Genomic DNA, 14,734 nt, shown 5'->3' on the forward strand with positions numbered 1-14,734 from the left:
GCACAGCCAAAAAAAAGGCCACATAGCATTTTTTCTCTGGATGTTGACACTGGACGAGACCCTTAACCTCTCTTTAAGTCTGTTTCCTCATCTGAAAACAGGATGACGCTTGGTACCCCAGTGCTGGGAAGATTCAATGCATAATAAATGCAGGGTGCTTAGTGTTGTGTCTGGAACACAGTAAGCAAGGAACTGACAGTTAACACTATAATGTTGCTGGGGGTGACAAACAGCAGTTCCCCACTGCTAACCCTCCTGCACCTTGGGTGATGTTACTTACATTGTAGGTCTCCAATTTGACCCTGATCCTGAATGTAAAAGATCTAAAGTTGGCATTCTGGAAAACTTCCTCAAATGCTTGCTCGTTCTGCAAAAACAAACGTAAAACTGTAGGCATGGAAACTACCAGACCATCTGAAAATGTCCGTAAGATTTCTGAAAAGACTTTGAGGAAAATCCTTGAGAAAATGATCACCCCCAGTGGTTTAAAATTTCTTAGGAATGACTAAGGTGACATTTCATCACATAAAACTGTTTAGGTAGAATTTTATTAAAAATTAAAATACTCTACCTGGAGTACTCAAATTCATAGGGACGGAAAGTGGAATGATGGCTGCCAGGGGCAGTGGAGAGTTAGTGTTTAATGGGTCCAGAGTTTCGGCTTAGGAGGATGAAAAAGTTCTCGAGCTTGATGACGGTGATGGTTGCGCAACAATGTGAACGTATTTAATGCCACTGAACTTACACTTAAAAATGGTTAAAATGGTAAATTTTATGTATATTTTACCACAATAAAAAAAAACTGAAACACTCTTAGGAAACACATTTCTAAACTTTAAAAGTCTGTGATGGAATAGATCTGCGGCTCGCACCTTCATCACAAATTAAGAATGGGAGGACACACTCAGAAAAAAGTTCAAGTTGTCATATGCATTATTTCAGCCTCTGGATTTACAGCTATGGATTTGGTGAGGAAGTGAGGAAGACAGGAAAAGTAGGCAAAGGTTAGGGAAAAAGTTTAAAAACGATACTCCTCTCTCCCTCTTTCTCTGGCCCCTCAAATACTATTTGATTAAGCTTCTGAATTAAAAAAAAAAAAGTCTGGTAAACAGAGAGGGATCAGAGAAAGCATTTTATATAAATATGCATAAAATAAATGTACAGGAACTTTTTAAAAAATAGTTCTTTGCAAGCCACTTGAAACATGAAAATAGCTTTATTATATATAGAACTGTTTTGTGTAAAGGTTACTACACACACACACACACACAAAGTCCTCAGGCTTTCGGGTATGTAAATAAAACAATGTGTTAAACCTTCAGAAAATCATACCAGCTGCCATCATTCTTTCAAGATCAGTGAAAGCATGGAGCGCATACTCCAAGAATATCATGGTTCCTGAGGAAAGAATTTCTATATGTCCTCATTCACTGGCAGTGAAACCAGCCAAATGTAATAAGCTCATAAAAAATCCTGAAAGGCTGCCTCAAGCCTTAAAATCTGGTATGAAAATAGAGGACCAGGCAAAACAGATAAAAGATACCATCATACTTTAAAGTCAATTCCAGTTATTTCTGTAAAAGGGTTTGTTGGGATTATTTTTAGAGAGCTCATGGACAATTTCAAAGAGACACAGGGGCAGAGCTAAACGGACAGAAGAGAAGACAGAAAAGAAAAACACACACACACCAAAACAAATGACAAATCCTTTTTTTGTTAGTGGCTTTTATAAGTATCCTAACCAATTTGGAGGAAAACAGGGGAAAAAAATCTACAGATAGATGCTAATTTGTGTGGCCCAGAAAATATAGCTTTTATTGGTCTTTACATGTTTTATCTGAGCAAGTACCTTTCTTAAGTTTAGGATAATTAGTAATCTATTCCCTGAATTAAATAAAACTAATATGTGAAAATACTAATTTACAAAAATGAAATGGAGAAAGTTATCTTATGAAAGAAAGTTACTTCGTAAGAATTCCATCTGACAACATGAAATGAGCAAGTACCTTATACGTGAATTTAAACGAGGATTTGACTCAACTTTTCAGAAAACTGTTTATTACATTAAAAAGGCACATCTGGAATGGATAAAGATGTGGTACATATACACAATGGAATACTACTCAGCCATAAAAAAGAACGAAATACTGCCATTTGCAGCAACATGGATGCAACTAGAGATTATCATACTAAATAAGTCAGAAAAAGAAAGACAAATACCATACATGTGGAATCTAAAATATCACACAAATGAACCTATCTACAAAGCAGAAACAGACTCACAGACACAGAGAACAGACTTGTGGTTACCAAGGTGGGGAGAGGTGGGGGGAGAGGAATGGACTGGGAGTTTGGGGTTAGTAGATGTAAACTATTACATTTAGAATGGATAACAAGGTCTTACTGTAGCACAGGGAACTATTCAATGTCCCGGGATAAACCACAATGGATAAACCATAATGGACTTAAAGTCCAACACACACTCAAAAAAAAAAAAAAAAAAAAAAAGGCACACCTGTACTTCAGCTAATTTCAGAAGACACCTTCCAGATCTCAAGTGATTGCAGGCACACCAACTCTTGGTGTGCTAACAGTAACAGGAGAAAAACATGCTGGAAAGTGCTGTTTTTAAAGCATTTTATAGACACTACTTCATGCCTCATTGTTAGCACATCCAAGGTGGACACAATTAGACAGAATCGGATGAGCTCTCAAATAATCATCAGTGAGAAACTATACAACACCCAAAAGCAACAAACCAAAAAATATTAAAGAGCCAAAAATGGGTAAGTGTTACAGCATGGGAACTATTACAGTAATAATACAAGACGCGGCTGACCTTCTCTTTTAACTCCCCAAGATAAGCAGTGCTTTGTCCAAGGATGGCCTCTGCAGACTCCTGGAAACATGTGACCCACTGATTCTCTTGAAAATCAGCAATATTTACCTAAAAAACACAACTCTACGTTATTTCAGCAAAGAAATAATAAAAGGAAGACACACTAAGGAGACTGGGAGATTAACTTTTTCTACTCATTAAAATAATTTCTAGGGAAAAAACCCATTTCCACTATATATGCCATATTCTTTCCAAAGAATGTAAAAAGCATCCAAGAAAGAAGTTCAAAGTGTAAGTCTGGATCACAGCAGGAACATGATGTGGTGTGGATGTGTGATTTCAGATCTCAGTGGAGATACAGCCCAGCTAAACTCTCCTTCAGACACAGAATCTGGGCACAATGGACTCAGTGGCCCTCCAGCCACAATGGCCTTTGGACTAAAGGTTTTAAACAAGCCACCAAAGTCCTCTGCATTTTAAATTGTACATCCTTCAGTCACCAGGAGGCACTCCATAAGACAGCTCTCAGTCACTGCTGGCATCCCAGACAATTTGAAAGCCTGAACTAAGAGACAGTGCCAGGCATGTGGTACAGACTCAAGAAACACCACAGTGGTCCTCATCCACCCATTCTACTTACTGACAGGATCATGCGGTACTTGAAATTCGGAAATTCACTGTCACACTTTTCGCAGCGGTACAATCCATTCTGTTGATCAATCACTTTCTTATTGCAGTCCTGAGTTGGGCAGGCCTGGTACATACAGTTCTCTTTGCGAAGATACACCACTGTCGCCACAGAGCTAAAATAGTCGGGCTTCAGGAGAAAAGAGTGACGTGAGACACAGAGCACAGGCCTATGTTCAGGACTGGACTTGCCCTTACACATGAGGAGTAAGTGTTTACATATTCTAATTCTCATGATCACAATGTGATTACTGGGAATAATTCATTCTACATTTTTAGAAGTCACTTGTGCTGATTATAAAACCCATGAAGGTAATAAACCAAGTTATAAAGCATATTATTCCTTAACAATAAAAGAATTCTAAATTAGACTAAATTAATTAAAACTGAAACAGATTATATGAAAGACAAAGACTTCAAGAGACAAAGACTTGTTCCTCCTTTTCCTCTGACCCTCCAAAGGTAACAGAACCAGGAAATACAGAGGAATGCAGTAAAATCTAGCACAGTTATGTTCAACCATTCCGCCCACATTACAAACAACAGCAATGATTTCTAGCGTCTAGATTCAACTTTATTTGGCCAGGTGTCAGCAAGCTTTTTCTGTAAAAAGCTAGACAGTAACTAATTCAGGCTTTACAAGCCATTGGGTCACAGTCTTTGTTGCAGCCACTCACCCTGCTGCTGTGGTGCAAGATCGTCCACAGACAGTACGGAGATGAGAGCGGGTGGCTGGTTTCAGTGCACTTGTATTTACAACAGGCAGCAGGCTGGATATGGCCCGTGGGCCTGTTTGTGAACCCCTGGTCTAAGTCATCAAATTTAGAATGCAAAAAGACTGAACAAGTGTCTTCAAAGTGGAGTCGTCCCTGATAAGTAAGTGTAGCAAGGGCCAAGTCATGTGCACGGGCTTTATGTTGCTATTTGCTTTGCCTTTTAACTCTCATGGAAAGGCTACGGGATGAATAATTTTGGGGGGCAAGCAGTTCCCTCTGGGTGTACTCAATTCAGGGCCAGGTCAGCAGCCTCTGGGGCTTCCTGATGTTTCAGAACAGAAGAGGCAAAACAATATGGTGGATGTTTAAAGAGCTCGGGCAAATCCTCACTCTAAAAGGGCCTAGAGAAGGGGAGTCTCTGAGGAGAATGCCTGAAGGGTGTTTCTGTATTTCCAGGTAAGGTCCAGATTCAAAGTGTGACTTGAAAGTTTGGGTGCGAACAGGTATTCTCTAGGCCTGATTTCTTGTTACATACTGTCTACCCCTAGATCTAAGAAAGAAACTGGTTGACAAGAGACACAGATCTGTCCAATGTTTCATTCTCAGGATGCTGTATAACAGCATTATGAATTGCAGTCATTGATAATGATGAATAAGAGAGTATAGCGAAATGAGACAGTAAGGAATAAAAACTATATTGTATAACATGAAAATAATAAAGCAGGAATTACTGGTTTGGGGAGCATAAAGGAGAAATAAATGATTTAAATATTGAACTGCTGACAGAATACAGGTTTAGATTAAGATGGGAGGAGGGTCATTAAATACAAACATTGAAAGGGAAGTTGCAAACTAAAGTCAAATACCAGAGCCATTCTTGTCAGAGAATACCAGCAGCGCTCAGCCCACGAGACGTTAATATTCTACAGCCAGTGAGGGCACATGTGAACCGCCCGATGTCTGATGCTGAGACTGACTAATGCTTGGTGTGAGCTATAATCTCAAAAGCCACCTTCTTCATATATGGCCATTTCAGTTTGCAGGAACAATCAGAGAAAAGAAATATGGACCCAAAGGCAGTTCATAAAATACACAACCTGATTACTACCACTTCGCTAAGATCCCTCTGAGAACTACACAACTCTCTAAGTCAAAGCTTGAACATCTTTCTGCCTCAACCTACCTGAGGGATGTAACATACTCCTATTAGAAAGCACAGCTCCTTCATTCTGGATGGCATCCTCAACCATCACGCCATGCTCTGGGCAGAGCCCCAGGTAAGACTCATAGCTCTGAATTAAGGTCTAACAGCTGGTACCAGAACTGGGATCTGAAAACTATTGTCTCGCACATTTTACATGCTTTTGTGAAGAAAGTTAGGAATGCAGATACCTTGTCACCTTGGCCCAAGTTCTCTGATTTAACCTCATATAAAGTTTTCCAGTTGGTGTTGCTCCCTCCTATTCCTCCACTCTTTAGATCAGAGATGGAAACGCCAGCTAAGGCTTGTCCTTCCGAGTCAAACCTGAAAAACAAAGAATAACAGGCACTATATATGCTTACTGAATATGATACTTGCTCCTACATGTTATATACGGGCTATCCACTCCCCATCCAACTTCTTTTTTTTCTTTATTTCTTTTTTTCTTTTTTTTTTTTTGGCTGCGCTGGGTCTTCGTTGCGCGGGCTTTCTCTAGTTGTGGCGAGCGTGGGCTACTCTTCGTTGCAGTATGTGGGCTTCTTACTGTGGTGGCTTCTCTTGTTGCGGAGCACGGGTTCTAGGTGTGCGGGCTTCAGTAGTTGTGGCACGCAGGCTTCAGTAGTTGTGGCACGCGGGCTCAGCAGTTGTGACACGCAGGCTCAGCAGTTGTGGCTCACGGTCTCTAGAGCAGCCTCAGTAGTTGTGGCGCATGGGCTTAGTTGCTCCACGGCATGTGGGATCTTCCCAGACCAGGGCTCGAACCCACGTCCTCTGCACTGGCAGGCGGATTCTTAACCACTGTGCCACCAGGGAAGCCCCCCCACCCAACTTTCACAGGTCACGGCCAAGTGAGCTGATGGTACTATCTTCCTCATTGTATCTTAAGTCTACTGAAGAAATGGAATGACCTCTTTTTTATCTCAATTGCTTTGATGCCCCCCAGTGGTCAAGAAAGACAGTGCCCAACTACCACAGAAACTTTTCTTAAATGAGCCTTGCATATCAACGCTGGCCGGAGGGCCCAAGGCCTGAAAACAGTAACCCAGAAAGTCAACAACAAAAAAAGCAACAATGGAGAGCTGTGGTATAGTTCTTTGGGCTACTGATGCTCATTCTTGCTCAGCAGCTGCATTTTTATCATCACTGAAATGTATCAGGATAGAAGGGGACAGTTGACATATTTTAACAGGGTAGCAAAAAGTGTTCCCATGGTGAAAGATCTTTTAAGCCTGGTATAATTTCAAAAGATATGATTCAAAGTAATTTATTAGAAGGTATTTATCTGTTTCCTTGTAGATTTACCTTCCTAGCGAGATTTTACTCATGCCTATATATATATATATATATATATATATATATATATATATATATATATATGTGTATATATATATATATATATATATATACACACACACACACATATATATTTTTTTTTTAAGTTATTTTTTTTTTTTAATTTTATTTTTGGCTGTGTTGGGTCTTTGTTGCTGCGCACGGGCTTTCTCTAGTTGCGGCGAGCGGGGGCTACCCTTTGTTGTGGTGCGCGGGCTTCTCATTGCTGTGGCTTCTCCTTTTGCAGAGCACGGGCTCTAGGCGCACGGGCTTCAGTAGTTGTGGCATGCGGGCTCAGTAGTTGTGGCTCACGGGCTCTAGAGTGCAGGCTCAGTAGTTGTGGTGCACGGGCTTAGTTGCTCCGCGGCATGTGGGATCTTCCTGGACCAGAGATCGAACCCACGTCCCCTGCATTGGAAGGCGGATTCTTAACCACTGGGCGCGCCACCAGGGAAGTCCCATTTATGCCGTTATTAAAGTTGAAATTAATTTACGTTAAATTATTATAAAATTGATTACATTTCTTGATCACATATCAGCTAATACGAAGGAAAGGGGGCCCGAGAGGAAGTGTCTCAGAAACATACTTGTGGCAGGGAAGAGTCAGTCTGAGACTAAAAACATGCCAATGTCACCCAAAAGGAGGGTAACTAGAAGTAACCACATACAGAACAGGCTCCTTAAAAAGAGAGCGTGGAGGGGCTTCCCTGGTGGCGCAGTGGTTAAGAATCTGCCTGCCAATGCAGGGGACATGGGTTCGAGCCCTGGTCTGGGAAGATCCCACATGCCACGGAGCAACTAGGCCCGTGAGCCACAGCTACTGAGCCTGCACATCTGGAGCCTGTGCTCCGCAACGGGAGAGGCCGGGACGGTGAGAGGCCCGCGCACCGCGATGAAGAGTGGCCCCTGCTTGCCGCAACTGGAGAAAGCCCTCGCACAGAAACGAAGACCCAACACAGCCAAAAATAAATATAAATAAATAAATAAATTTATTAAAAAAAAAAAAAAAAAAAGAGAGCGTGGAACAGAATGGATGCTGCCCTAAGCTGCAGACAATTGCCTTTTTGTTCTGTCAGATCAGCGGCTAAATCTGTCACAGAGGCACAGCAAGGTCCATAAATCTGTTTCACCACAACTAGCTACATGAGTTTACGGTTTCAAAAACTCCAAGGAGACATTTGCCACCTATCCGGAGTCAACAGAGCAAGGAGAGAGGCAGCCCTTCTTACAGTGAAAACTCCACATCATTGCAACCAAGATCTAAACATCTCCAGTCCTTGCCTAGGTGGGACGTGTACACTGAGCTTCTCTTTGATCAATGCCAAGTTCTTTTATTCTAGAGGCAGACATGTCTTTTTATGTTGACTGGGATCACAGTTATCGACAAGAAAAATATGAAGACCTTAATGTGGGGCACGCAATTAAACTGGGGTTGAGCTCCAGAGCCTGAAAGGAAATCAAGCAATAAGAACAAACCAAAGCTGTGATTACGTCTGGTCAGGTTATTAACGAATGGGCCTTCCCTTACAATGCAATGCCAGCTACCAGAAGAGTTAAATACAAATTCACAGGGACCACATGCACAAGGCTGGCTTAAGTGACATGGTCATGCCAGTAGATATTTCATGAAACTATTCAAATACTAGTGCAACTGGTTCACATGAGGCTCAAATGAAAGTGGGGAGTATGTAATATGAGCTAATTCCTTAGTCACTCAAACCCTAAGACTCCCTCGTGTGACCGCAGCTACACAAAGTATTTAAGCTCAAGCTAGTTCCAGGGCTTTCCCTGACCACATCAATGCTTGCATACCACGCTTCAGTTTGAAGTGCTCTTTTAAGGCAGAGTTTTAACACCCTAAACAGCTAGACATAGCGAGGAGATCTTAGTAGGCTCTCCTCATCCCCCGAGTGCTCCATGAATAACAACGCGATGCCCACAAAGGCCCACTGTGCCCACCGCACTTGATCAGAGTCCAGTGAATACATACTAGAGGATGCAATCGGCACCAGAGACTGGACGGAGCAAGAAGCACTCTCTCCCCCGACGCCGCAGAAGCCCACAGCTTTGAGTCATGAAAAGAAAGACGCCGCCGCTCACAGAGCTTCACCATACAGCTGCTACGGCCGGCCTCACCTGCTTCACAGGATCAAGGTCGGCAGGCAGCATTCCCGTCCTAATTGCTCCCTGCGACTCTCCAGGTTTGTCATGGGATTACAGGTCTGTCAGCTGAAGGGCTTTAGAGCCATCCTCTCAGAAGGCACATTGTCTCCAAGAAATACAGGCACTGCTCCACTCAGAGACGAAGCTCTCTGCTTGGCAGACAGCTCATATACCGATCGTGGGAACCAAAAGAACCAGCTCTTCTCCAAACTAAGGCTCAAATAACCCTTGTGTTTAGCCCCATAAAACCTACCATCCACGAAGCTTGTAGGCCTCTGGGATGTCAGGGTTCACAATGACGGTACTTGAAGACAGTACAGAGAGGCTCCGTCCACCAAAATCAGAAACTCTCGCTCCTCTGATAGCCATCACGGGTTGTCTAGAACCATCAAATCTATCAGCCTGCATAACAACAAAGACAACAAACAAATACAAACAATTGTCACTAGCAGGAAGAATGCACAGAACATTTTTACAGAAAACAAAGGAAACAGCCAACAGTAGAGTGAATGCAATAAATGGCACATGGAATCTATACAAGAGAACCTAGAACACAAGAATCTGCTCAGAGATACATCAAAACTAATCGAGAATTAGAGGAGAGAGCGTTTCACTATGTAAAATCTAAATCATAGCAAATCTCACAGAAGTAAATCAAATAAATGTTTTCAAATACTCCCCAGATAGTTCAACCCTTCATTAGGAAGGGTCTACACAGCCGACATGGCCAAAGCCCCACAGCTTCCGGGCAAGACCACCACCCTGGAAGCTCTTTACATCTTCGCCTCTCTGCACATGCTCTGACCACTCAATGCGGGTACTCACATCTTCTCCCCACAGAGTAGCATTCACCACTTTCCCTGACATGTCCATCAAATAGATATTCCTCTTAGAGACTTCTCTGTTGTTAGACTTCACTGTGATTTTAGTGACATCTTCATAGCTCTTGCAGATCCCGATTACGTCTAAAACACAGGCACAACGTTTTAGCAAGAGCTGGTCAAGGCTCCCACTACAGCATGACCAGAGGTTGGACAGCAAGCACTGAAGTCTCATGCCTCCCCTGTATGTTGCAAACACAACTAATGATCACCACTCTCTTCATTCTCACACACATACTTACCTACAAGTGAGTCTTTAGACTTGCTCTCTAGGTCACCAATCCCTGTGAAATCAAACTGAACTGTGGGTAAATGATGACCATCTTCACAGGGCATGACAGAAGTCTCATTATTGAAGGTCATCTCATAGTCGTTTTTGACGGCTGTGAATTGTTTGTTGGCGATCTTCAGGGTGCCTTTAGAGAAGTAATAGACCTGTAAAAGAGGCCAAGCTATGGAACGTGGGATAGGCCGTCAAATCGGATATAAAAACCCTTTACAGATCACATAGCTCTCCAACAGACAGCACCCCCTCACCCCACCGCTTGGCTGTTCCCGTTCTAGACTCCATGCTACTGTACCTTGTTCACATCAATAAGAGGAAAGAACTTGTCCACTTGCTCATTGAAAGCAGTCGCTCTGATTTCGCCCTGCAGAAGCGTGCGAGAACAGGTTAGAATTGGGGAGTTCAAGTTTTACCAGTGAAAAACAGGACATCTTAGTGTCAAAACGACATCTTTAAAGCAGTAGCACAGTCATCCCAGAAACACACAGCTCATGGTCACATATTCAAGTTAGTAACCCTAATGAAACAACCCAAGTTTAACTGGTTGATCCCGTTATTGTGCTTCATTCACCTCAAGTTAGAAACCTAAAAAAATAAATAAATAAATAAAAATTTTCGAACACTGAGTGACACGACTGAAGCCCCCAGGGGAGTGTGCTGAGCCACTGTGATTCACCAGTTTCCCTCATGTTTGCACCCAGCGAGGAATTACTTCATACTCAGGAGTCACTGCCAAAAATGTTAAAAACAAGGCATACTTTCAAGTTGCTTGTGATTGGATTTTCACTTTTACTTTTCCATCAGTCAAAATGCTACAGATGGAGAAGAAACTTAAATTAACAGCTGAATTTTTAGCCAAATGATAGATGAGACCAATAATTTGGTAAAAAAAAATTAGGTTCTGACACCGATTCTGCCCTCACAGTCAATACATTTTAGGGTATTATCCCATCTTCGAAAAACAAACAAAAAAATTAAAACAAACCAACTGTTTTTTTCGGCCCTGTTAGAGGTTTGAACAAATAGGAAATATGCAGCAGTTTGAAAAGAGTACTTGAAGTATACATTAGGAGTTATAAACAAAACTAATGGACAGAGAAATAGCATGACAAGACTTTGTGGAGACTCCACAACGTCGATTTTTCGTCTCTTCATCATGGTTTGGTCTTGTTTAAGAAAAGCATATAGAGGGACTTCCCTGGTGGCACAGTGGTTGAGAATCCGCCTGCCAGTGCAGGGGACAAGGGTTCGATCCCTGGTCTGGGAAGATCCCACATACTGCGGAGCAACTAAGCCCACACGCCACGACTACTGAGCCTGTGCTCTAGAGCCCACGAGCCACAACTACTGAGCCTGCGCGCCTAGAGCCCGTGCTCCGCAACAAGAGAAGCCACGGCAATGAGAAGCCTGTGCACCGCAACGAAGAGTAGCCCCTGCTCGCCGCAATTAGAGAAAGCCCGTGTGTAGCAGTGAAGACCCTATGCAGCCAAAAATAAATAAATAAATTTATTTAAAAAAAAAAAAAAAGAAAGAAAAGCATATAGTGTCTGCACAGCCAGAATCCATCTCCCACAAAACCGATCACTTATCACGTATCAAGGCTGCTGCATGCCTTCTGCTGTGGCCCAAAGCTCTACTTGGCTCCTAAGCAGATATAACCCCCTGGGGCTTTGACTAAGCCTGCCAGCAAGTCAGACAGTGTCTCTGGTTTCTCCTGCCCGTGAGGCTACTTACCTTTAGAAAACTAATTTCTACTGCAACAAATGCTTTCGTTTGAGATCAAGGATTTTATTTATGACTTTAACCCTTTGCCCCCAGACAGCATCAGAAGACTACAATAGAAGAAAAACAAGAAGAATCATGTTTCTTCTTGGCTTACTATTGTTTTTCACCTCACAGGCCTGCACAGAGATGGGCCCTCTGTTTCTCAGAGTCGAAGACTCCTCTTTCCCCACTTGACAGATACTCACACTCTCATCAACTAGTTCTATAGAGAAAAGCTTCCCTTCCCCTCGGGAATTGCTCCAGGTGCGGATCTGACTTTTGTTGGTAACACGAGCACAAATAGTCCACCTAAAAACCAAATAGATTATATTAGTGTTTGGAGTCTTACTTGGGAAAGATCTGAAAGGTTCCCTATCATCTTCTTATAGCCTTTCTTATCTTATGCATATTCCATTTTTCAGTGTAAGCTGTATTTTAATCCAGCTAATTAAAACCCCATGATGACATCCAGGTTTGACAGTTTGTAGAATAAGCAAATAGTAAAACACACAAGGTGATTTAACACTGACTCATTCTCCTGTCAAATAAGTAAATTTATGAACGCTCTCCCTTCTCCAAAAAGCATCACCAAGGCAACACTATCCCCTTAATGAAAGGTTCTAAGCTAGAAAATGCAGTAATACCAGCAATTATATTTTGCCACTACTTTCAATCATGGGAGCTGATATAACTGAAGTCAAACTTCTGTCTCATTTCCAAGACACACTGAATATACATACAGGGGTATGGAACGCGGTGTTGGTTCAGGCACCAAAAGAAAACACCCTCAAGCACTATGACCTCAGACAGAGGCCACTAAAAAAGGAGGCACAAGGTCTGACATCCAGTCCTAGTGCCCATCCTGAATATAGGTGCTGGGCACATTAGCTACCTTACTCATAATTTCACAGGGGAACAGATCTTCCCTATATTGCAAAGAATTGAAGAACAAACAAAAACATATCTGAAAGAATTCTGAAATGAGTACTCACTAATTTTCCACAGCTAAAATCAATTTTGAATGGAAAGAAGTCATATAAAAGAAATATCGGGCTTCCCTGGTGGTGCAGTGGTTGGGGGTCTGCCTGCCAATGCGGGGGACGCGGGTTCGGGCCCTGGTCTGGGAAGATCCCACATGCCGCGGAGCGGCTGGGCCCGTGAGCCACAACTGCTGAGCCTGTGCGTCTGGAGCCTGTGCTCCGCAGCAGGAGAGGCCGCGACAGTGAGAGGCCCGCGCACCGCGATGAGGAGTGGCCCCCGCTCGCCGCAACTGGAGAGAGCCCTCGCACAGAAACGGAGACCCAACACAGCCAAAAATAAATAAATTAATTAATTAAAAAAAAAAAAAAAAAAAAAAGAAATATCTGTTCAGGTTATATTACTATGGTTAATACAAACAGCACAGATTCTTTTAGCCAACTAAATCAGAGTAATAATTTTTAGACTAAAAGTCACCTATTTATATGACAAGATAAAATACCTTCTGAATTAGAAAATTTATTCTTACTCATAGGACTACCAACTGATTCTTGAAACATTAAATCTTTTAAATTTCAAATTATTTTAAAACGAATGAAATTCCATAGGCTATGGATGATTGCTCTTTTTGCCATTCTTTTATTGAGAGTTAAAGGTTGCCACAATTTGTTATCTCCTCCCCCTCTAGAGAAAAAAAAAAGGAGGAAACCTATTTTATGTGTGGTAATCCTGAAGTTCACATACAAGTAACTGAAGAGCCCATAATAACCTCTTATATTCTTTTCTAAGTCCCTTCTGAACTTATTCCATGAAATAACTCACTTGGACTGGTAAGGGGTGAGGCTGGCAATGGGTACCACTTTGGCCTGTGTTCCCCCGGAGGTGTTCCCTAGGCTGGTACCTCCAGGTTTTCCAAATGTCTTTGAGGCACCAAAAATCTTAGATACAGTGGTACCTTTAAAAACAAACACAAAGAAGGACAATAATTATTTTATTTAAATTTTATAGTAAGCTTTGCAAGAACTCTCAATTACTAGTGACATCATACAAGATGAGAGACAAAGTTTTTCCTTTTAAATAATCAAGAGATCTGGACATCAAACAGAGACTGAAACAGGAGGCTAGAGGCAGATCTAGGATGAAGGCTGGGCACACAGATGTTCACAACTGTATGTGCTGACTTACGCCCTGAGGTCAAGATAATAATGGTAATGAATCCAGACACTGCTATTTCGGAGGTCAACCCTCTTAAACTTTTCCCGTGTATCAACAGGCAGGATAATGGGTCAGAGAAAGAAAATCAACCTTCTTGACTGGTAAAACTGATGACAAGTCACTAGTTGCATAAGAGAAAAAGCAAAAGGAAATGCTAGGAATTAAGGGACACAGTGGGTGAACCATCTGAGGTGAAGGATACCTATCACAAATATATCGCCTCAAAACATCCCCAGAAAACTCCCAGTTCTCAACTGGTCTTACAGGCACGGAAAGTCTAGAATGAAGTTTACGGGATTGGGTTTAGTTGGGAGCAAAGGGCAAGAATCAGTTTTCGGTTCAAGACAAGTAGGTGGCTGGCTTTCGGGACCCCTTCTTGACTCCTTTATCCAAGCCTAAGAAGCTGTCTTGCACTTGGGAAGGATACGTAATTACGTAAAGCCTGTAAGCAGATGAAATCTTTTACATGCATGCTGTTTCTATAAAGCTTCAACCTCCAAATTCAGAAAAGATAATTTCGTCCAATGATTTCATATATTCTATATCAAAACATTTCTTCAGGATGGCATCTGGCTAGAAATGTAAATCTTCCATTACTTGGCATTTACTTATTGAGTTTCCACAGCCCGTATTGCACTATTCTAGGCATTTGTAGCACTTAGTAAAAAATAT

The 14,734-nt window shown here is 42.0% G+C and overlaps 1 protein-coding gene across 1 annotated transcript in view; it reads right to left on the reverse strand.

Annotated features, from left to right (window-relative positions):
• RPA1 (replication protein A1) overlaps positions 1-14,734 on the reverse strand; it is a 54,215-nt gene that overhangs the window by 2,332 nt on the left and 37,149 nt on the right. The window contains exons 7-16 of the mRNA XM_007177474.3: positions 13,670-13,802; positions 12,076-12,178; positions 10,401-10,469; positions 10,062-10,254; positions 9,764-9,903; positions 9,192-9,340; positions 5,635-5,767; positions 3,480-3,656; positions 2,840-2,947; positions 281-367 (exon numbers count right to left, since the gene is read on the reverse strand). Coding sequence (XP_007177536.1) covers positions 281-367; positions 2,840-2,947; positions 3,480-3,656; positions 5,635-5,767; positions 9,192-9,340; positions 9,764-9,903; positions 10,062-10,254; positions 10,401-10,469; positions 12,076-12,178; positions 13,670-13,802 — 1,292 coding nt within the window. The remainder of the gene's footprint in view (positions 1-280; positions 368-2,839; positions 2,948-3,479; positions 3,657-5,634; positions 5,768-9,191; positions 9,341-9,763; positions 9,904-10,061; positions 10,255-10,400; positions 10,470-12,075; positions 12,179-13,669; positions 13,803-14,734) is intronic.

The sequence above is a fragment of the Balaenoptera acutorostrata genome, chromosome 20 (assembly GCF_949987535.1).
Source record: "Balaenoptera acutorostrata chromosome 20, mBalAcu1.1, whole genome shotgun sequence".
Classification (NCBI taxonomy): Eukaryota; Metazoa; Chordata; class Mammalia; order Artiodactyla; family Balaenopteridae; genus Balaenoptera; species Balaenoptera acutorostrata.